This window comes from Nicotiana tabacum, chromosome 3 (genome assembly GCF_000715075.1).
Source record: "Nicotiana tabacum cultivar K326 chromosome 3, ASM71507v2, whole genome shotgun sequence".
Lineage (NCBI taxonomy): Eukaryota > Viridiplantae > Streptophyta > Magnoliopsida > Solanales > Solanaceae > Nicotiana > Nicotiana tabacum.
In genome coordinates this window covers 123648132-123670425 of record NC_134082.1, presented here as the reverse complement: position 1 = coordinate 123670425, position 22294 = coordinate 123648132, and the positions used below count along the sequence as shown (strand labels likewise).

Sequence of the window (22294 nt, the reverse complement as noted above, 5' to 3'; positions counted from 1 at the left end):
GATTATGTAACGTAGCATTCAACGTCTTTAATTATTCATAATAGCCTCATTATGATTTGGGAAAAACGCATATCTTTAAGATACCTATAAAAGGGAGGTATCTGATCAATTGTAGGGACAAGGGATATCATCGGAATATACTTTGATTCACTTGTTTTTCTCTTGATTACATTCTGATTACTTCAAATTACTTTCCTTTGCATATTCTTTTGATTATTAGTAACCCGTGTTCTTCTAAATTCTAGCTGTGACTGAAATTCTATTTTTTGGTTGAACAATATTCTTGATCAGCCTATATTTAGGATCTTTAATTTTCGTGGAATTTTATAAGCTTCTCGTCTTTATCACAGAACAGTTTTTAATTCCATATATGCAAATTCTAGTTGACTTCTGGCAATTTTTAAGAGACTACGCCGGATGGATCACGTATAGATCTAGTTCTTTATTCTATCATTGTTTTGATCAAGTACTATGGTTGAATGGAACTTGACATACGTGAGCAGAAGCTTCGATTCACACTTACTTCTATACACAACTGCACTTCAATCTCATGAGCTGTCCTTAAACTGATCATATGTGCAAATTCAAGCTGACTTCTATATTTTATGTGTTTTCGTACAGTGTTTTTCATCCGATAATTTTTATTAAAAAATAAAACATTTTAAGTTCTAGAGTTGATCCAAGATATGAAACATGAGATCCATGGGGAAGCTTCACCCTTACGTCAATGTAAGTACTCTCATATTAGTGTACCACAAAAAGAAAAAGGCAGAGAACACCATATGCACATTGCACATTCTTTAAAGAATTTAACATACTATACCCCTAAATTCGAACGCCTTTAACTCATACACACGCATCACTCACGAAGTGGCACGTGTAAAAAAAAAATTAAAAATACCCATCGAAGTGTTCGAAATTCAAAGAACACCAGATCTCTCTCTAAAAATTCTTGAAAGAGCTGGTGGATGCAACAGATTCTCTTACAAACACTTTCAATTCAGATGTACAATAATTAGCGTAAAGACTTGAATAGCGCGTAAAAGTAGCCATTGCAAAGGAAATGATCCCATTATGCATGTTATACAAAGGCATAATTCGTTAATCTCTTGTCTTCCTAAGATCTTCCTTCGTGTACCCTTTCTCTTGCCTTCTTTGCCTGCATAGTCCATTCCCCAAATTTATAAGAAAAAAAACCGATCGAGGAAATTATGAAAAGACTTTCAGAAAAGTAAAAACAATGTACCTGTTTTTCCCAGTCTGTGAAACCTGTAACAATAGATAGAACGATCGATTGTATAGCACAACCAACCACTATTCCAATCCAAAGCCCCTTTGCTTTCAAATGTACAACAAATCCCAACACCACTGCTAAAGGGATTGCTATCACATAAAATACCACTAGATTTATATATGCCCCAATATGCTGCCACCCACTTCCCCTTGCTATACCTGTTTTTCGTTAGAAAAAATAATCTTAGTCCAAGTGAAAAATCTTTTTTTGGAAAATATAATATCATGCGACTTACCACTAAAAATGAAATAAAATTTTACACATCAGATTTTCATTTTTTGTTTACTTTTTGATATGGAATTGACAGTGGCAAAGCTGGTGATGTGGAGAGTGATGTGTCTAACATTCCGGTCGTTCGTATTTTCTGAGTATATTCATTATTCAATGTTACAAAAAAAAAAAAAAAAAAAAAAAAAAAACTTTATGACTTTACTGTTATAGTAGGTAAAGTTCAGTACTGTTAGATAAATTAACGGCGGAGATGTTATGGAACTAACCAGTGATGACTATTTGTAAGCTGTCTGTGACAATGGACAGGCATAGAAAAGGCGTCATTGCTGCTATATAGTCCACGACTTGCTTCTCATTGCTGAATGCTTTTCCCAATACATGTCTGCTCCCGAACAGACTTGTGTTGAACACTAGTGTCTCTATGACGGTAAGAAACATTATTACCTGAACTGCCATCCGAGCCTTTTGAGGATTCCCAGCTCCCAGTTCATTTGAAACACGAGTACTACAAAATAATATCAAGACAACTGGAGTAAGATTATTTTGTATGAGTACTTTTTGCTACTGATGGACATGTTTGAAACTTATAGAGTCAAACCTTGCAGCAGCTCCAAAGCCATATGGTATACTGAAGTGTAATTGAGAAATTGTTATGCTGTGTGTGAACAAAATGATATATTAGAACCATTTCTATTAAAATAATTCTCCCAAAGGAATAGGAATTGTGAATTATAATACGGTACCATATTGACATCACTGATGTCTCGAGCTTTGGATTTGGTAAAAGGCCTGATACCAAAGCAAGCACCTCAAATGACCACCATTTTAGGCTACAATAAGTTGAACCATAATGAAAAATAAGTCACTGAGATAACAACATACAAATAAATAAACAAATACTTCATCCAATTGATCATTCATTCAGGAAGACGAATATTTACCAGACCATCACAGCAGAAGGGATAGCCAAACGGAAGAATTGTCTAATACCAAGGAAGGCTTCCATGGAGAAAGGCGCTCGAGTTTTCTCACAGGAGCTTGAAAGTTTGACATAAGATGCAAGAAATAGGACATACAACCAAGAGGATATACTGAAGGCTATAGCAGCTCCAATGTTTCCTAGCTCCAACTTAAATATGAAAGCCCAGCTTATGGGCAAGTGAAGGCATAGAACAGCAAAGGAAGATAAAAGCATGGGAAAAATCAAACTCTGTGCCTGCAAGTATCTAGTTAGTGGTTTAGAAATTGCACCACCAAAAATAGCAGGGATTACCCATAATGAATACTTGCGCGCTTCCACTGAGATTGAATGATCTTGTCCCGTCAATATAAGCAATTTGTCCATGAAACACCACAACACACAGATTGGTATGCATACTAGAAACAGAGAAATTATAGCAGTGTAGGTATATGTACTGAGTTTGTGATATTGCTGAGCTCCATAAGCTTGTCCACATAGTGTCTCCATACCACCAACCAGCCCCGTCTGTTCCAAGTTCACAAACCTCAGTAAATCAATACTAGTTTTATGGACGAACATTTATATATTAAAAAAAAAAAAAAAAAAAGACTTTGGACCCAGAGGCGGACCCAGGATTTTAACGCAATGAGGGCACCAGTATTCTACTCAGTCAGTGCCCTCGAAAGGCTTTTAGTGTTCAAGGTGTCAACTTATTTAAATTAACCATTTTCAAGGTATACATATATATATATATACAAGATTTGGATCAAAGTTTACGGGATCCGGTGACCCCTCAATGTTATACATAGGTCCGCGTCTGCTTGGACCAACTCAACCCAAAAATTAGTCCATGATGCTTGTACAAAACCATATAAGGAGACGATAGTCCATTTCTTCGGGATTTTAACACCTCTCCCCTCCCTCTCGTCCAGGCCTGGACATTTGGAGCGTAAACAACATAGTATGAGGGACCGACAATGGGTAAACTAAGAATCGGAATGAATTTGTCTCTGATAAAAAAATGAATATTGATTCTAACTAAAGCGCAAAAGTTAGTTCGTGAGGTCAGTATATACAAACACAAGACATTCCCCGCACATGAGACACTAATGCATATGGACCATTAATATGTAGAGAGCACTTACAAGCAGGCTGAAACCAGTGACATTAGTTAGAGAAGTGGCGATGGCAACACTAGACAGAGCTAACTCTCCAAGATGTCCCACCATCATGACTGATACAACTTGCAACAAGTACTGAAAAACTGTGACCGCTACCATTGGAGCCATAAAACGACTCGTCTTCTTCAGTTCTTGAGACACAGCATCCCAATTTATCTGCCATTTCTTTTCTTTCAAGCTCTGTGGCAACTCCTCTACCATGATAGTTCTACTTGTTGCCAGTTGCCACTTCCAAAAGACGAAGAACCAATGCACAATTAGTACTAATTCTATGTTGTTTCCTAACACGTGACAGAAAGATGCTTGCTTACTTTGTCGGATACTTGTTAAAAATATTTTCTCGGTGTAACCATTTTTGCCATTATTTATGTTATCTGCTATACAGTTTTAGCTGTATTAGCAAATTTCCATTTGTCTTTTGTTCGATCCGGACTATTTTAAGGCTCCCAATTGACTAATGAATACTAGTATGACCTGCCAGAAACCATCTTTTTCAAAGGCAACTATATGTTGTTTTTACCATTAAATTATAAGGATCCTAACCACTTGGCTAGGTATAAGAATTATTTAACGATATTTTGTATATTGCTACCCCCAACGTGTCCTTTTTCAAGGTTTTTTTTATGTCCTTGTTGGCTTGTCTTGTCCAAGGTTTTTTAATGTCTTTGTTAGCTGTTGCACCCGTTTTTGCGTTCGGACACTAAAGATGGATTATCTAATTTTATATTTATGGAATATGATATATATTACATTCTTCATTTCTTCTTACAAAGATCATCATATAATCCAAATTTTATATCAAAAAAATATATGAAGAAAACTTTCTTTACTTCCTTTGGGCAAGTTATCAATTTGTAATTCACCTCCTTAAGACATGGAATTGTGTTCCCACCCAATTCACTCATTGGAACCTTGAACAGTTCCTGTTTTTCTTGGTAATTTCATATTTGCCTTTTTAAGTGGTATTATTCTAACAATAGGCCTTTTATCTTATTATCTTTTGAAAGCAATCTGGATGAAAATCAACCAATTACAAGTCTATATCTTATACCTAAACATCCGGATGCGATTGGAATTAACACAACAAGTTCAGGACTAAATCCGAATTTGGGACCTAATTAGGAACCAAATTGAAGTTTTACTATAAATAATGAACTTATTAAGTATTTTTAGAACAAATGCTTCTTTCTTTCAAAAATTCTGCCTACACTAAGTAGTCAAACTTGAAAACAGATCCAAAGGCTCTCATTTTATCCCTTTTGCAAGTTCACCTTTGATAACTTTCTGAATTTGGGATAATATAAAGTATCGGATTTGCAGCTAATCAGAATTTAATTTATAGACAATAGCATAAAATAGAACCTAAACTTGTTGTCAACTAAGTGAATATTAACTTCAAGCCAATGTGGCCCTTTATGGCTTTTTTTTCCTTATTTCTTCTTTGAATTAGTCCCCTCAATTTATTCGCGTGGAATAATATGTGAATTGTTATGTCAGATTATTTAATGCGTGTTTTGAGGCAAATTAAGCTTTAATATTCGTTTGCATGATAAAAATTTGAAGAAAAAAAAAAGAGTAAAGAGAAACCATTTTTGAGGGCCCCCATTCATATAGTATCAGGGATATGAGATTCAACCATATGATTTAGAACACTTAAAAAGTTCTCAATTCTAGTTCAACACTTGGTGTAAAGACTTGAATAGCGTAAAAATGGCCATTGCAAATGAAATGACCTCATCCTAATCCAGGAAATATGTTATAAAAAGGCATTTATTTCTTTTTCGCTAGTTTTCCTAAGCGGGTTCGAGCCGTGGGATCAGCTATTAATGTTTGCATTAAGATAACATTACACCCCTTGATGTGCGCCCTTCCTCGAATCCTGCGTGAACGCGGAATACATTGTGCAAGCCGCCTTTTTTTAGTCTTCCTAAGATCTTCCGTCGTGTATCCTTTCTCTTGCCTTCTTTGCCTGCAAAGTCCATTCCCAAATTTTCAATTACTGTACTGGAATACAGAAAAACGACACGAGAAAATTGTGAAAAGACTTTAAAAAAAGGTAAAAAAAAATGAACCTGCTTTTTCCAGTCTGTGAAACTTGTAACAATAGATAGAATGATGGTTTGTACAGTAGAACCAGCCACTATTCCAATCCAAAGACCCTTTGCTTTCAAATGTAGAACAAATCCCAACACCACTGCTAAGGGAATAGCTACCAAATAAAATGCCCCTAGATTTATATATGCCCCAATATGCTGCCACCCGCTTCCTCTTGCTATACCTGTATTTCTTTCAACAAAAAAATCTAAGTCGAAGTGCAGTACAAACTTTTTTCAGGATATATCAGGGTTAATATTACGTATGGTCACTGAATTTTACCCGCCACGTTGGCGCTTTAATTTGCTAGTAAATATGACACATCAAAAGATGGATGCTTGGAAACATACCAGAGATGACTGCTTGCAAGCTATCTGTGATAATGGACAGACATAGAAAAGGAGTCATTTCAGCTATATAATCCAACACTTGCTTGTCATTGCTGAAGGCTTTTCCCAATACACGCCTGCTTCCGAATAGACTTGTGCTTAATACTACTGTCTCTATGACTGCAAGAAACATTACTAACTGAACTGCCAATCGAGCCTTTTGTGGATTCCCAGCTCCCAATTCATTTGAAATACGAGTACTTTAAAATTAAGACAACAAGCAATGGAGTAAGATTTTGTATGAGTTTTCAGTGATGAACATAGTCGATAGTTATTGAGTCAAACCTTGCAGCAGCTCCGAAGCCATATGGTATAGTGAAGTGTAATGTGGAAATTGTTAAGCTGCAAGAGTGTGAAAAAAAGAGATATTAGACGCATTTCTATTGAAAATTTTCCCGAATTCATGACCAATGTGAATTGGTTGTGGATTAGAGTATGGTACCATATTGACATCACTGATGTCTCAAGTGTTGGATTTGGTAAAAGGCCTGAGAGTAAAGTAAGCACCTCAAGTGACCACCATTTTAGGCTACAATAAGAGTGTTGCCAGTGAAATTGGAAAATAAGAGTCATTGAAATGAAAATACATAAATAAATAACTGCATCCAATAGATCATCAGGCATGAGGGATTCGTTCAAGAAGAGGAATATTCACCAAACCATCACAGCAGAAGGGACAGCCAAACGGAAGAATTGTCCGATACCAAGGAATGCATCCATTGAGAAAGGCGCTCGAGTCTTCTCACAGGAGCTTGAATATTTGACATAAAATGCAAGAAATAGCACATACAACCAAGAGGATACGCTGAAGGCTATAGCAGCTCCTATGTTTCCTAGCTTCAACTTAAATATGAAAGCCCAGCTTATGGGCAAGTGGAAGCATAGAACAGCAAAGGAAGATAGAAGCATAGGAAGAATCAAGCTCTGTGTCTGCATGTATCTAACTAGTGGTTTAGAAATTGCACCACCAAATAAAGCAGGGATTACCCACATTGAATACTTCTGCGCTTCCACTGAGATTGAGTGATCTTGTCCGATCAATATAAGCAATTTGTCCATGAAGAACCACAAAACACATATTGGTATGCATACAAGAAACAGAGAAATTATAGCAGTGTAGGTATATGTACTGAGCTTGTGATATTGCTGAGCTCCATAAGCTTGTCCACATAGTGTCTCCAAACCACCAACCAGCCCTGACTGTTTCATATTCACAAACCTCAGTCAATTAATATGATTTCATGCATGAAACGTCGAGAAAAATAGACCTTGGGACTAACTCAGTTCGAAAAACTAACTTATGTGGTGAGCATTGTCCAAGACCACAAACAGACAAATAGTCCATTTCTTCAACCGATGTGAGAATATAACACCTCAACGCCTAGGCCTAAACATCTAGAATGTGGACGACATAATATGACCAACATTGTGAAAATAAGAACAGGAATAGCCGGGTAGATTTTGCTGTGATACCATGTTAATAAGATAGACTCAATCCCAAAGATAGCTAGGGGACGATGGAGCTCATTGGATTCAATTGAACCTAGTATTCTTATAACAAAGTATAGATATATATGTGGTTACGAAATTTCATCAAATACTAATTTTCAACCTATAATATCAAAAGTGCGATAGATTCAGTAGTAAGAATCGTAAAAGTTGAACATATTCAGGATTAATTCGCCTTGGAAGAGCTCATGTGAGTATTGTCCAAAATCATATAACGCGACAATAACTCATTCTCTCAACACTCAACACTCAACAAACATGCATAAAGAAGTGTAAGATGTAGAGAGGACTTACAAGTAAGCTGAAACCAGTGACATTAGTTAGAGAAGTGGCAATGGCAACACTAGACAGGGCTAACTGTCCAAGATGTCCCACCATAACGATTGATACAAATTGCAAGAGGTACTGAAATACTGTGACTGCAACCATTGGAGCCATAATGCGACTCGTCTTCTTCAGTTCTTGAGATACAGCATCCCAATTTATCTGCCATTTCTTTTCTTTCCAGCTCTGTGGTAACTCATCTGCCATAGTTCTACTTGTTGTCACTTGCACAGACGATGCCCCTTATATATAATAGTATGCACAATTAGAAATACACGCTTTAGCTAGCTGTGAGTATATGATATTGTCGTAGCACAGAAAGATTCTTGCTTACTTTGGAGAATTACATATTATAAATGTTTTCTCTAGGGTTATCTTTTTTGTCATTATTTATTGATTTGCTATACAATTTTAGCTCTACTAGCAAACCCCATTTGTCTTTTGTTTGATTCCCAATTGACTACTAGTATGACATGCAAGAAACCATTTTCAAAGGCGAAACTCGTAACATACATGTTCTTTTACCATCATTAAATACGTGATTGACTTATTTTTTAATGTTTGATGGTAAGTGAAAAATACTTTATTTTTAAAACTTTTTGGCAAAAAGAACTCTAACAAAAACGCAAGAATTTTTTTCAAACAAACGCCTACAAATGACGAGAAAGAAAACAGTTTTTTTTAATATAATAAGGTTTTTATGCAGACAATGATAAAGGCATGTCCATGACCTAAAAAAAAAACAAAAGAAGGCATGTCGCATGTGGAGATGAGTACTTTGACAGACAAAGATAAAGGCATGACTGCGCAGTCAATTCCATGAAATAAACTCCATGGATCATCCTGCTTTGTGTTGACTGATTGGAGAAGCCGGCAGAAAGCGAGGTGGGTTGTCTAGCGCCTCTATTTTTGTTGGGCTAAAATGGCACCATCATAACATATCTATAACTTTATTATCCTAAATATCTATGTTTAGTTAATTATCCGACCTAAACAAGTTTTGTTTACAATATATATACATTCCACCTTAAAAGGCTCTCAATCCATTATTAGTGCCTTCAATCAAGGGATTTAGTTACACCCTTTTTCCTTTTTTCCTCTCTAATTCCAGAGAAATTTGTTTTTAATTTGAGTAGACTTCTATACGATTAAGTTAGGAACTTAAGTTTTATTGCTACGTAGGTTTATTGGTTCTTGAAAACGAGTAGTAGTTCCTGGATAAAAATATAGCCAGTTTGCACTAACTGTGTCATACTTGGGGAATCCCGTAAGGGTCAAAATAAAGAAGTTTCGTGTACAAGTTTGAATCAAATGCTCTCACTGTATTAGTGTAGCTGCAACATCTGTTCAGTTTTCCCATTCACTTTCATCCTTGCTCTTGCTGCTTTGATCAGGTGTTTGCCTGTCAATAGTGGTGCTGCTTTGAACCCTTGGGATCCAGGAACAGATGTGTCTACTCAATAAACTATTCAAAATTGTTTTCTTGTTACAAATTAATATTAGAAAGTTATATCAAACAAATAAGTGGAATAGAAGGAGTACTCCCCGCCCCATTCTTTTCGATTAATAAAAGTTGATTTTTTATCAAATAATAATACGTAAATAATTGCGTCTTAATTTCATAATAAGAATCTGTGATTTTGTATCCTTTGAAATATTTTGTTTTCGAAAAGTGAATTACTTTATATTTGCTTTTGGTCTAAAACCAATAAAAGTGACTTTCAGTTGACTAGAAATTTTAAGATGAGGAGCAACAGTTTTATGCTTTGCACGTACGTACTAGAAGTTCGACGGAAGCATGCAGCTGGAAATTACTAATCGTGCTTTCAGTTTATTTTTTTCTTTTTCAAACAATATTTTAGTTTAACTCAAATTTATTTTCCTAATATCAATGTGAACCTTTTTCATACAACTAATTATAATTATACAACTTATCTACAACTTTCACACATTATTTCTACCCCAGTTATATACAACTACAATATCATACCACTTAAATACAATTTTATACAACTTTACTACAACAAAATACAATTTACCTATAATTTTACTACAACTTTACTACAATTTCGTAAGTATAATGTATATCATATCTTCTTCTTCTTCGAGTTTCAATCTGAAATTCAATCAAAATCAAGTCTAATCTTCACCAAAACACCCTCAAGATTGAGATATAAACTCCAAACAATATTCCTAATTGTTTGCAACAACACTCAATCCAAACAAATAATAATTTTTGAAAACCCAAATTCGAATTCAAAGCTTCAAAGCTTTTTAATGGCTGTCAATGGTAGAATTGCTGTTCTCTTTTCCTTTGCTTTACATTACTGAAATTAGGGATTGAGAGATAGAGAGAGACGTAGAGAGAATTCTCAATTGTTTGCAACAACATCCAATTCAAACAAATAATATTTTTTGAAAACCCAAATTTAAATTCAAAGCTTCAAAGCTTTTTAATGGTTGTCAATGGTGGAATTGTTGCTCTCTTTTCCTTTGCTCTACATTACTGAAATTAGGGATTGAGAGATAGAGAGAGACGTAGAGAGAGAGGGGGGGAGGGAGGGAGAGCGGGAGAGAGAGAGCACATGAGAGAGAAAATAAGGATGGGAAATAATTGATTCCTAATGTAAAAGGATACTCATTTAATTCCTAACGTGTATATAATTGGTAAATTTGTATATAGGCTGTAATTAAATTAAAACTTGAGTAAGGAGGGTAATAAAGTTTCCAATAGTGTATAGGTATGTAAAAATCCTAATATGGTGTGATATTGTACGTTTTGGGCCAAGTCCACATTCCCAAAATATTTCACATTAGTAAGAGATCTCTACACCTTACACGTAGGCTCCCAGTCCAGACTCCTAGTCTTTTTAGCTACCGCCTACCAATGTGATATTTAGTCCGAACATCCACCTTACATGTAGGCTCCCAATCTTTTCATCTACCGCCTACCAATGTGAGATTTAGTCCGCACACCCTATCACGGGTCCAAACGGTTGTTCATTCCATCGCTCTGTCATCATCATACTCGTCCCGTTGAATCTGGGCTCTAATACCAGTTGTTGAGCTAAAATGACCCAATGATACTCTTAACATAGTGTGATATTGTTCGCTTTGGCTCAAGTCTGCATGATTTTTTTCAAAAGGCCTCACACCATTAAGAGGCATTCACACATTATATGTAGGCTCTCAATCTTTTCAGCTATCAATGTGAGACTTTATTCGCACACCCAATAATTTTTAACCCAGAAAATGACTTCACTTGGATTAATAGGAAAGTTACTTTTCACTAATTTCAAAAAACATTTTCTTTTAAAATAATTATTTTTTGTTCCAAAAATTAATAAAATAAATATTTTTAACTATTTAGTGTAACCAAACAAAAGAAAATACAAAATAATTATTGAGAAAATATTTCCATCCTACCAAATATTATATATAAAGATTCTAATTAGCCAGCACTTGGATAGTTTTAAGTAACGTTATTGTGCATTATTTCATATATACTTCTTCTTTGGTAATATACATTTAATACATTGCTATTTTTTTTATTAAACTGGATGCATTTTATAATAAGCAAACTAAACTACCCGTTAGGGGTTACAGACGAATTGTTTGTGGGTGGATATATCAAATCCCCCACTACTTGTCTATCGTTAAAAATATTACAGTCCATAATTTGTCTTTGGAAAGCAGTTCCTGCAATGTCTGCCCAAAAGACATGCGTCACAAACACCGGAGGAACTGCTGTTACAAAAATATTTTCACAAAAGTTCTTGGTAGTGCCCTCCTTTGCCAATAGGTCAGCAACTCTATTGGTCTCTTTGTAGCTGTGCTTCACCACCACGACGCTTAGTCTTTGGACGATTGACCTGCATTCATGAATAAGTGAGTCAAAAAGGAGGTTTCCATTGATTAGCATTCTAATTACCTCAGTTGAATCAGTGTTTATTTCCAACGGTGTTAACTGTCTTTCTTCTGCAATTTGCAGCCCTTTTAGAATGGCTAGCAATTCTGCCTGAGTGTTAGTGGTATGCTGGATTGATCCCATGTAGCCTATTACCCAGTTTCCACTTGCATTTCTGAAGACTCCTCCCAGTCATCCCCTTCCAAGATTTCCTATTGCAGTTTCATCGGTGTTGAGCTTGTAAGTGTTGATTTTTGGTGGATCCCATTTGACCCAGAATTTTTTTATTTTGGGTGCTTTATTCAATATAATGGTTACAAATTCAGTTGCCTTAGCTATAGCACTTTTGGTGTCCACCCTTTCCTTTCTGTTAATGAATAATTGTTGTTCCTTGTGAGCCAGATTTTCCAGAAGCAGAATGGCAAGAGCTCTTCCCAGGTGATGATATTGTTGTAGTGATCTTTATTAAGGGATGCCCATGTGTTTGGTTAATCCATGGTTGTGAATGATGGTATAGGATTAGTGTCGTTGTTTGTGCTTTGTGAGAGGATTGCTTGCTAGAAAAGTTTTGAGTTTGTGCATTCAAAAAAGATGTGTGATGATGTCTCATTAGCTTGATTGCAAAGGCTGCATATGGAATCTGGTTGTATCCCAACATGATGGAGAAAAGCTCCAGTGAGGAACCTATCATGGAAGAGTAGCCAAAAGAATGATTAAATCTTCTTGGGGACTTTTAGTTCTAGATCCATAAGTAATTGTTGCTTATGATTTCATCTTTTTGGTGTTGAAGGATATCCAAGAGGGAGTAAGATGATTTTGTGGAATAGATTCCATTTGAGGTGGCTCCCCAGATCATTCTATCTTCCTTAATTGGGTTGGGTGAGATGAAGGTGTTTTGAATGGAGTTTTTGATGTTTTGAGGGATGGTAAGAGAGATGGTAGAAAGATCCCAAGTTCCATGATTATGAGCAGAAGCTACAGTTTTGGCCATATCTTCTCTTGTCAAGGGTCTTTCTATTAAGGACCTTATAGCTGGGAGGTTATTTATCCAAGGGTCATTGAAGAAGCTGACTTTGTTCCCTGAATGCAGTACCCATCTTTTTGCTTTCATGCAAGTTTCTCATCCCTTTAGAATGCATTGCCAGGTGTTGACTTAGCTTTTTTAGGGGGGTTCCTCCAGTTGCAGTGCTTTGCAATAAGTGTTTTTGCCCAGAGGGCTGAGGAATTCTGATATAGCCTCCAAGCAAGCCCTGAGTGAAGGGCTCTATTTTTCAATTCAGCTTTCTGAATTTCTAGCCCCCCCCTCCAGTCTTAGTCATACTGACTGTTTCCCATGAGACAAGGTGCATCTTTCTTTTTATAGCAGTAGTACCGCAGATGAAATTTCTTTGTATTTTATCAATCTCTTTGGTTATTTTTGCAGGGAGCTTAATGTGTTGCATTACATGATTTGGGACGGATTTCAAGGATGCGTTTGCCAAAGTGGTTCTTCCAATCATGTTCAACATGATTGTTTTCCATCCAGCCATTTTAGAATGATGATTGTCAATGATGAACTAGAAATCACTGTGAGTTGGTCTTTTGTGGAAGATTGGAAAGCCCAGGTATTTTTCAATATTTGCTGAAGCTTTAATGGCAAGAGTGTTTGAGATGAATTCCATTTGGTGAGGTTTGCAATTTGCACTGAAACAGACTTTAGACTTGGTGTAGACATGTAAAATTTATTCGATTCAAATTAAATAAATAATTTAGATTATATTTTACATATACTAGTCCAAATAAATTATGGGCTAATATATATGGATTAAATAAGTAAGTCTCAATCCATTGGGCTAGCCCATTTAATTGGGCTAAAGTAATGAGCCCACTTCATTAAGCCCAAGATGTCATCTTCCTAGAGGCCCAGTTTGGTGCCACGTGTCAAATGACGTGCGCGCCAAGTCAGACAGAAGAGCTAATAGGATTGTTCCATGTGTCAAAATGACAAAGCATTCCAATTCACATTAAAAGGGCCAATGAAATCGCGCCACATGTGCAAGTGACATATTCTGGCCAATCAAATGCGGCCTTGTCACACTTTAATTTGATTGGTCGAAAAGAGTTTGTTCTTATCATGACACCTCCCTTCCACAACTATAAATAGGGGTCTTCATAACTCAGAAAAGATACCAGAAGTTATAACAAGAAGCAAGAGAGAGCTCGTGGATCAAACGCCACAAATTTCTCTACAAGTTTCACACTTCAAGCAACCAAGTTCAAGTTCAAGAAATCAAGTTCAAGTTCAAGAACAAAGAACAAATCAAGTATTCAAGATCAAGAATGAAGTCAAATCAAACACAAGGCGCTCAAGATCAAGGCTACTTGTTCGTGATACAATTCGTGGCAACAATCAAAGTGTTCGCGACGGTTATATCAAATTCAAATTCAAGATCAAGCTCAAAGGCCCTTGAATTTATACTAGAAAAGTAGAATCAGAGGAATCATAGATATTGTAACACTCAAATCTTTGAAATAAGATACTACGATTGTTGCAATATTTTTTGGTCTTGATTTTATTTTCTCGACGCAAATTTATTGTCTACAAATTAACTCCAGATCAACATCCACCAAGGCTGCTAACTCCAGGTTCTATACTGATGTGGAAAGCATCCTCGATGTTACCTTTGGAAGCTTTGGACCAGTTACGAGGAGCAAAGCAAGCTCTTTAGGACAATAAGCACCCCAAGTGTCGTCTGCATCAACCCATGTCTTCGGATCTTCATCCTCAAAAGGAGCAAGATCTTCCACAAACACACCTGAAGGAGGAAGCGATGTTGCTGAAAAGATCAAGAAAACTCTTGCTCTGCTTGACCTCTCCGGATCCAAGCGCTCTGCTGTGAAGGAAGATGATGATGCTTCAAGTGATGGATCCTCCCCACTTACAGCACTTAGCGTGAGTCAATAAAGGATCAATCTATGTGAAAATCCATGCTACTCTTTGTCGTCCACGACAATCATACAAGCCATGGTGACAAATACTTCATCTGTTGAGGAGCAGTTGGCAAACTTGACGGAAGCAATCGCTGGCTTGACAAAATGCATGCAAAATCATGAGGCTAGAATTAACAAGCTAACAAATAGGGTGGGAATCTTGATAGAAGAAGAATCCACCCATGCATTCGGCAAGCTCCCAGAAGTTCTAGAGAGTGACTCTCCCCCAAGACAAGTAGCATCCACTAAGGCTATCCTTGTCTCATCTGAAGGGATGATTCAAATCGATTAGCTGCAGGAGTTCATTGAAGGAACCATTAAGAACAAATATGAGGTTGCTGCCAAATCCTCCCTTACATATGAAAGTCGTACACTGTAAGGGTCGATATGTTGAAGATGTTTGCTGGCTATCAACCTCCAAAGTTTCAACAATTTAATGGTAAAAGTAACCCAAAGCAACATGTGGCGCACTTCGTGGAGACGTGAAACAATGTTGGAACTTATGGAGATTACCTCATCAAGCAGTTTGTCAGCTCGTTAAAAGGAAATGCTTTTGACTGGTACACACACCTCGAGACTAGATCTATCGATAGTTGGGAGCAACTAGATCAAGAGTTCCTCAATCGCTTTTATAGTATAAGTCGTACTATGAGTATGATAGAACTTACAAATACTCGTCAACGAAAGGGGGAACCAGTTATCGACTTTATCAATCATTGGAGGAATGCAAGCCTCAACTGCAAAGACAGACTTAGTGAAACTTCAGGCATAGAGATGTCCATCTAAGGCATGCATTGGGGATTGTACTACATCTTGCAAGGTATCAAGCCTGGCACATTTGAAGAACTTGCAACTCGTGCCCATGACATGGAATTGAATATGGCCTCCGCTGGAAATAAAAGACTGCCCATCTATGAACCTCACAAAAGGAATGACAAGCAAGAAGTCAGGAAGTGGGGCAAGTTCGTACCCAATTCTGAAAGCAAGGAAGCTATGAATGTCAACACAACACCTGTGAAGTTCATAACGAAAGGTGAGCAAGAAGCAGAGTATGAAATCTATTTCTTTTCAAGATAAGCCAAGTGGAAAGTTGACCTTAAAAGAAATGCAAGAGAAAGAGTATCCATTTCTGGATTCTCATGTGCCAGCTACTTTTTAAGAACTCCTCGAGTTAAATCTCATTGAGCTTCCGGAGATGAAGCGACCAAATGAAGCTGGGAAAATAAATGACCCAAATTACTACAAATACCATCGTTGTGAGCCACCCTCTAGAGAAGTGCTTTGTCTTCAAGGACAAAGTTATGGACTTGGCTCGCGAAAAGAAGATAGTTGCTGATGATGAGCCATTCATCGCGGTTGAGTCACACTTCGCCGATGCAAAGTTCTACTTGAAAAACTGCATTGTGAAGGAGCTAAAAGCTGATAATGGCATCAAAATCAAGAATGACGAGCCCACAACTAAAAGAGTAGAGGTGACTACTGGTGAAGCCAAAGCTGTTACTGAGGAAGTACACGCCCATGTGAATAAATCTCATAAAGGGGTATTGCGTCTTATGGCAAGAAAGTAAGTCATGTGCTCCAATATGTCCCTAAAAGGAAGAAAGACGAGGGCGAATCATCTAATCTCCAAACCAAGATGCTAAATGAGTTAACTCTTTCGGTAAAACGAATTGAGGTAGTAAAGTTGTCCTCAAAGCCGCTTGCAGGGTTTGTAGCCCAAAATCGTTTGCAGAATGTGGCACTCCCTACAAAGCGAACAGATGAAGGTTTTGATCCTAACGCTTACAAGCTATTTGCAAAAGCTAGATACAATCCCAATGAGCCGTCAAAGTTAGGGAAGCTCCCATCAGAAGTTGCCATGAGACAACCACATAAAGGTTTGGGATACAAGCAACCGTCACCAGTGCGCATCTCTATAAGAAGGGCGAGTAGCAATTATATCACTGTAGAAGACGAATATGCTGCTTCTAACAAGCCTTCTATCTTTGACCGACTTGGAAAATCAACTGTGAGAACTTCTGTATTTGAGAGGTTGGGTCCATTAAAGAAGGGGAACAAGTTCCAGAGAAATTTTCAAAGCATAAGAACACCCGCTCCACCCAAAATCCAGAAGATCTCTAATGAATTCCAAAGTTTGGTTCCTTCAAGAATGAGGCGACAAACAAAACTTGTGATTTCATGTAAAGAAGTACTAATGGTAAAGCCATATACTGTGGTCTACACTAAGGAATGTGACGAAGATGAAGAAAGTGTAGGTTCTTCGTATCATGTCACTGTACAGGCGAGCATGGTATTTTATCTCTAATGGAGGATGACGAGAAATTGGATGATGTTTTACCGTGTTATCACATATCCTTCAATGATGGGGACCCTCAAGAAGATGAAGATGCGAAAGATGCTCCCCCGGAACTTGAAGAAGGAGTGAAGACGACAGTTGATGCCTTAAAAAAAGTCAACCTTGGCACCGATGAAGAGCCAAGACCCACCTACCTAAGTGCTTTACTAGAAGCTAATGAAGAGAGCACTTATATTGAGTTACTCAAGGAGTTCAGGGACGTCTTCGTTTGAAGTTACAAAGAGATGCCTGGCTTGGACCCAAAAGTAGCAGTCCATCACCTTGCAGTAAAAAATGGTGCTCGCCCTGTTAAACAAGCTCAAAGGCGTTTTAGGCCGGACTTGGTTCCCTTGATTGAAATAGAAGTTAACAAACTCATCAAAGCTAGCTTTATTCGTGAAGTTAAATACCCAACATGGGTTTCAAGTATTGTCCCTATAAGGAAGAAAAATGGCCAGATTCGAGTGTGCGTTGACTTTAGTGATCTTAACAATGCGTGTCCGAAAGATGAGTTCCCGCTTCCCATTCCAGAACTGATGATCAATGCTACTACTGGGTACAAGGCAATGTCCTTTATGGACGGTTCATTGGGCTATAACCAAATACTAAAGGCGCCAAAAGATGAAGAGCTTACTGCATTCCGTACCCCAAAGGATATTTATTGCTACAAGGTAATGCCTTTTGGCTTGAAGAACGCTAGTGCTACTTACCAAAAGGCTATGCAGAATATTTTCGATGATCTTCTCCACAAGAATGTCGAATGCTATATTGACGACTTGGTGGTAAAATTAAGAGAGAAGGGCGACCACTTGAAGGACTTGAGGATGGCATTTGAATTGCTCCGGAGGTACCAACTTAGGGTGAATCCATTGAAATGTGCCTTTGGAGTTACTTTTGGAAAGTTCCTTGGTTTCATTGTCCAACATCGAGGGATCGAAATTGATCAAACCAAAGTAGATGCCATTTTGAAAATGCCTGAGCCTAGGGATATCCATGAATTGAAAAGTCTGCAAGGAAAGTTAGCGTACCTTAAGAGATTCATCTCGAACCTAGTTGGGAGGTGTCAACCATTCAGTCGCCTTATGAAGAAAGGTATCCCTTTCAAATGGGACCAAGCATGCAGTAATGCCTTTGAGAGCATTAAATCCTACTTGATGAAGCCTCCAGTTTTAGCAGCCCCTATACCTGAAGACATTAATACTATACATTGCGGAACAAGAAAGGTCTGTTGGAGCATTGTTGGCCCAAGAAAATAGTGAATGGAAAGAAAACTCTCTTTACTACTTGAGAAGGATGATGACACCGAATGAGCTAAATTATTCACCAATTGAAAAGTTTTGTTTGGCGCTAGTCTTCTCAATTCAAAAGTTGAAGCACTACTTTCAAGCTCATGTTATTCGTCTTGTTTCTAAGGCAAATCCTATCAAGTTCGTGATGTCAAAACATGTTCTTAGTGATCGATTAGCGAGATGGTACCTCCAATTTCAACAATTCAAGATTTTGTACATCCCTCAAAAGGTTGTAAAAGGACAAGCATTGGCAGACTTCTTGGCAAATCATCCGATACCTGATAACTGGGAGCTAACTGATGAACTACCTGATGAGGATGCAATGATCATTGAAGTTCAACCTCCATGGAAGATGTACTTTGATGGTGTTGCACATCGTGGAGGAGCTGGTGCTGGCGTAGTATTTGTCACTTCCCAAGGTGAAGTCTTGCTCTACTTCTTCACCTTGACACAACTCTGTTCCAACAATATTGCTGAGTATCAAGCATTAATACTTGGGCTTGAAATGGCCGTTGATATGAAGCAATTGCAATTGCAAGTCTTTGGTGACTCCTAGTTAGTGGTCAATCAGCTTTTAGGTAGTTACGAGGTTAAAAAGCCTAAACTACGCCCACATCATAATTATGCTAAAAAGTTATGGTTCGGTGATGTGACTATTTAGCATGTGCCAAGGAAAGAAAATAAGAAGGCTGATGCTTTAGCTGCCCTAGCTTCGTCATTAGCCCTCCTGATCAAGAGCAAGTTACTGTCTGCCAAAAATGGGTAGTACCGCTACCAAATGAGGCTGAAGGTGAAGGAAATGAACTCAAGCATCTTGTCGTTGTTTCTGAAGCCGAAAAAGAAGAATAGCGACAACCCATTATCGACTACTTGTGCTATGGGATACTTCCAGAAAATCCATGGAGAAGAACTGAAATTTGTTGTCGTGCGCCTTGCTTCCTTTACTACAAAGATACCCTATACAGAAGATCATTCGAGGGAGTACTCTTGTGATGCTTAGGGGAAGATGAAGCACTCCAAGCTTTGCAAGAAGTGCATTCTGGGGTATGTGGGTCACACCAGCCTGGAACAAAACTCCACTTCCATATAAAAAGGATGGGATATTATTGGCCAACGATGGTAAAAGATTTCTTGGACTATGCTCGAAGATGCATGGCTTATCAACTCCATGCGAATTTTATTCACCAACCTCCTAAAGTGTTGCACCCGACTGTGGCATCCTGTCCGTTTGACATTTGAGGATTGGATGTTATTGGACCACTACCAAAGTCCTCTGGTGGGCACCTATACATCCTGGCTGTAATCGACTACTTCTCAAAATGGGTTGAAGTTGTTGCCCTCAAGGAAGTAAAGCAGGAAAATGTTGCAAATTTCATCCAAGTAAACATTATTTATCGCTTTGTCATTCCTCGTTACATAATAATGGATAATGGAAAGCTATTCGATAATAGGTTGATGAACAATATTTGTGATCTCTTTGGCTTCAAGCAACGTAACTCTTCGATGTACAATGCTTCTGTTGATGGTCTAGCTGAGGCATTCAACAAAACTCTATGCAACTTGCTAAAGAGTGTCGTCTCCAAATCCAAACGAGATTGGAATGACTGTATGGAAGAAGCTCTATGGGCATATAGGACGACTCATTGCACGCCAACACAAGCGACTCCTTATTCACTCATTTATAGAGTCGAAGCTGTCTTGCCTCAAATACCTTCATTACGACTGGATATTCAAGAAGGGATCACTGATGAATAAAATGCTCAACTTCGATTAGCAGAGTTGGAGGTTCTTGATGATAAGAGGTTGGAAGCTCAACAGAGTCTTGAATGTTATCAAGCTCGATTGTCTCGCGCCTTCAATAAAAGAGTTCGCCCGAGATCCTTTCAAATAGGAGATCAAGTCCTTGCCGTATGAAGACCCATAATTACTTCCCATAAACCTGTGGAGGGAAGTTCACTTCAAAATGGGATGGGCCATATGTCGTACAAGAAGCTTACTCAAGTGGGGCTTACAAGTTGGTTGATGCAGATGGCATGAGAATCGGCCCTATCAATGCCAAGTTTTTAAAGAAGTATTATCCTTGAAGTTGCAACGCTCCTTGACTATGAGCCTAAATTGCATGTTGCTACACTCCTGGCCTGCATGAGTCTAAACTGTGTACGGCCCCACCAAAAAAAAAGTCCGCTAGCTTGAAAACTTCGAAAGAGGCGGCCTAGGCAAAAGTTAGGATATAAAAATAATAATAAAATAAAATCACCCATTCTGAATTATGGTATGACTTGATCCTCTTCACCGAGGTATGTAGGCAGCTTAGAGTTTCATTCTAAGTTCAGTCGCATAAGTTCAAAAGATACATATTGCCCCAATTGTTGTCCGAGTAAAGTATGAAGGAATGTAAAATCAAGTTGAAACCATCCTCCTGTTGAACTTTGATCTCATTTGATTCAATGGGGGCAAGACTCCATAGCAAATTGGCATCTCCAATGGATGGATGTAGACTTTTTATAGAAGGCAAAATCTTCAAGTTGAAGTCCTCAAATTCGCGGGTCTTCAAGTTGAGTTGTTCAAGCCCTCCAATTCTTTAAGTTGTAGTCTTCAAGTCTACTAATGCTTCAAGTTGAAGTTTAAAGTCCATCACTCTTCAAGTTGACGCGTCAAAGTCCGCCAAATCTTCAAGCCTGTTAAACCGTCAAGTTTGTCGGTCTTCAAGTTGAGGTCTACAAATCCACCAAGTCTTTAAGTTGAGGCTTTCTAGTTTTTCAATCTTAAGGTGGATATGTTAATCCCTTTATCCCCGTCAATATGTTGATGTGGATTTGTCCATCTATATGTTGAGGTAGATGTGTCCGTCTATATGTTGATGCGGATTTGTCCATCTATATGTTGATGCGGGCTTGTCCGTCAATATATTGAGGTGGATGTGTCCGTCTATATATTGAGGTGGATATGTCCGTCTATATGTTGAGGGGGATGTGTCCGTCTATATGTTGATGTGTCCGTCTATAAGTTGTTGCAAGATCCGTTCGTCTATAAATTGTTATGGATTTAATCGTCTATAAGTTGTTATGAATTTATCCTTCGATGGGACGTCATGGAATTGCCCGTCAACTTGACACTCAATGACTTTTCTTTTCTTGGCTACAAAAAAAAAGGAAGAAAAAAACAATAAAGGGAAAACGCAGAAACAAAAAAAGTATCACCTGTTGATGATGGACTCAAAACAAGCTTGAAACCGAGGAAAATTGCTTCAAGGAAATTGGAAAACATGATGCTATATATAGATATGGGGGCGGCTGATGAAATCCTTTTGACTCGATGTGGGACTGCTTTTGACGCCTTTCGGTTGAATTGTTTGATTCCAATTAGAATTTGACTTATAGCCTGTTTGGCTAAGCTGGAGAAATCATCTTATTTTGATAAGTGTTTTTTTCAAAAGTGCTTTTGAAAAAAGTACTTTTGGAGAGAAACAGTTTGTGTTTGGCTAATCAGTCTGAAAAACACTTTTGAGAAATAATTTGTGTTTGACCAAGCTTTTTAGAAAGTGCTTTTAAGTGTCAAATTACGAATAAGGACATGAATAGATTTACTTAATAATTAATATTATAAGTAAATAAATAATATCAAAATTTTGTTATTACATGCAATAATTAAAAAAATCATTTTATTTAAGTAAAATATGAAAATAAAATTTAAAAGTACTTAATTCTTTTAATATAAGTTAAATATATTAAAATTCCTTCAACAAATATAAAAGCATTCACCCCTAAAGTCACTATATATTAGAAAGTTTTCCTAAATATAAGAAGAAAT

The 22294-nt window shown here is 37.6% G+C and overlaps 2 protein-coding genes across 4 annotated transcripts in view; both read right to left on the bottom strand.

Annotated features, from left to right (window-relative positions):
• Window positions 1-719: 719 nt before the first annotated feature.
• On the bottom strand, window positions 720-3935 carry LOC107769528 (protein DETOXIFICATION 3-like). Its single transcript, XM_016588754.2, has 7 exons — window positions 3632-3935; window positions 2467-3011; window positions 2269-2355; window positions 2124-2180; window positions 1792-2030; window positions 1247-1452; window positions 720-1159 (listed from the first exon to the last, which is right to left on the bottom strand). The coding sequence occupies exons 1-7, from the start codon at window positions 3866-3868 to the stop codon at window positions 1118-1120; spliced, it is 1413 nt and encodes a 470-aa protein (XP_016444240.2). The 5' UTR covers window positions 3869-3935; the 3' UTR covers window positions 720-1117.
• Window positions 3936-5275: 1340 nt separating this feature from the next.
• LOC107769529 (protein DETOXIFICATION 12-like) overlaps window positions 5276-22294 on the bottom strand; it is a 50604-nt gene continuing 33585 nt past the window's right edge. For 2 of the 3 annotated variants that reach the window (XM_075249849.1, XM_075249847.1), the window contains 7 exons: window positions 7954-8225; window positions 6806-7350; window positions 6593-6679; window positions 6436-6492; window positions 6112-6350; window positions 5740-5945; window positions 5276-5636 (listed from right to left, as the gene is read on the bottom strand). In XM_075249849.1, the coding sequence (XP_075105950.1) occupies window positions 5595-5636; window positions 5740-5945; window positions 6112-6350; window positions 6436-6492; window positions 6593-6679; window positions 6806-7350; window positions 7954-8190 (1413 nt within the window). In that variant the 5' untranslated portion in view covers window positions 8191-8225 and the 3' untranslated portion in view covers window positions 5276-5594. Of the gene's footprint in view, window positions 5637-5739; window positions 5954-6111; window positions 6351-6435; window positions 6493-6592; window positions 6680-6805; window positions 7351-7953; window positions 8226-22294 lie in introns of those variants that run through there. The other variant, XM_075249850.1, reaches the window with a different exon arrangement.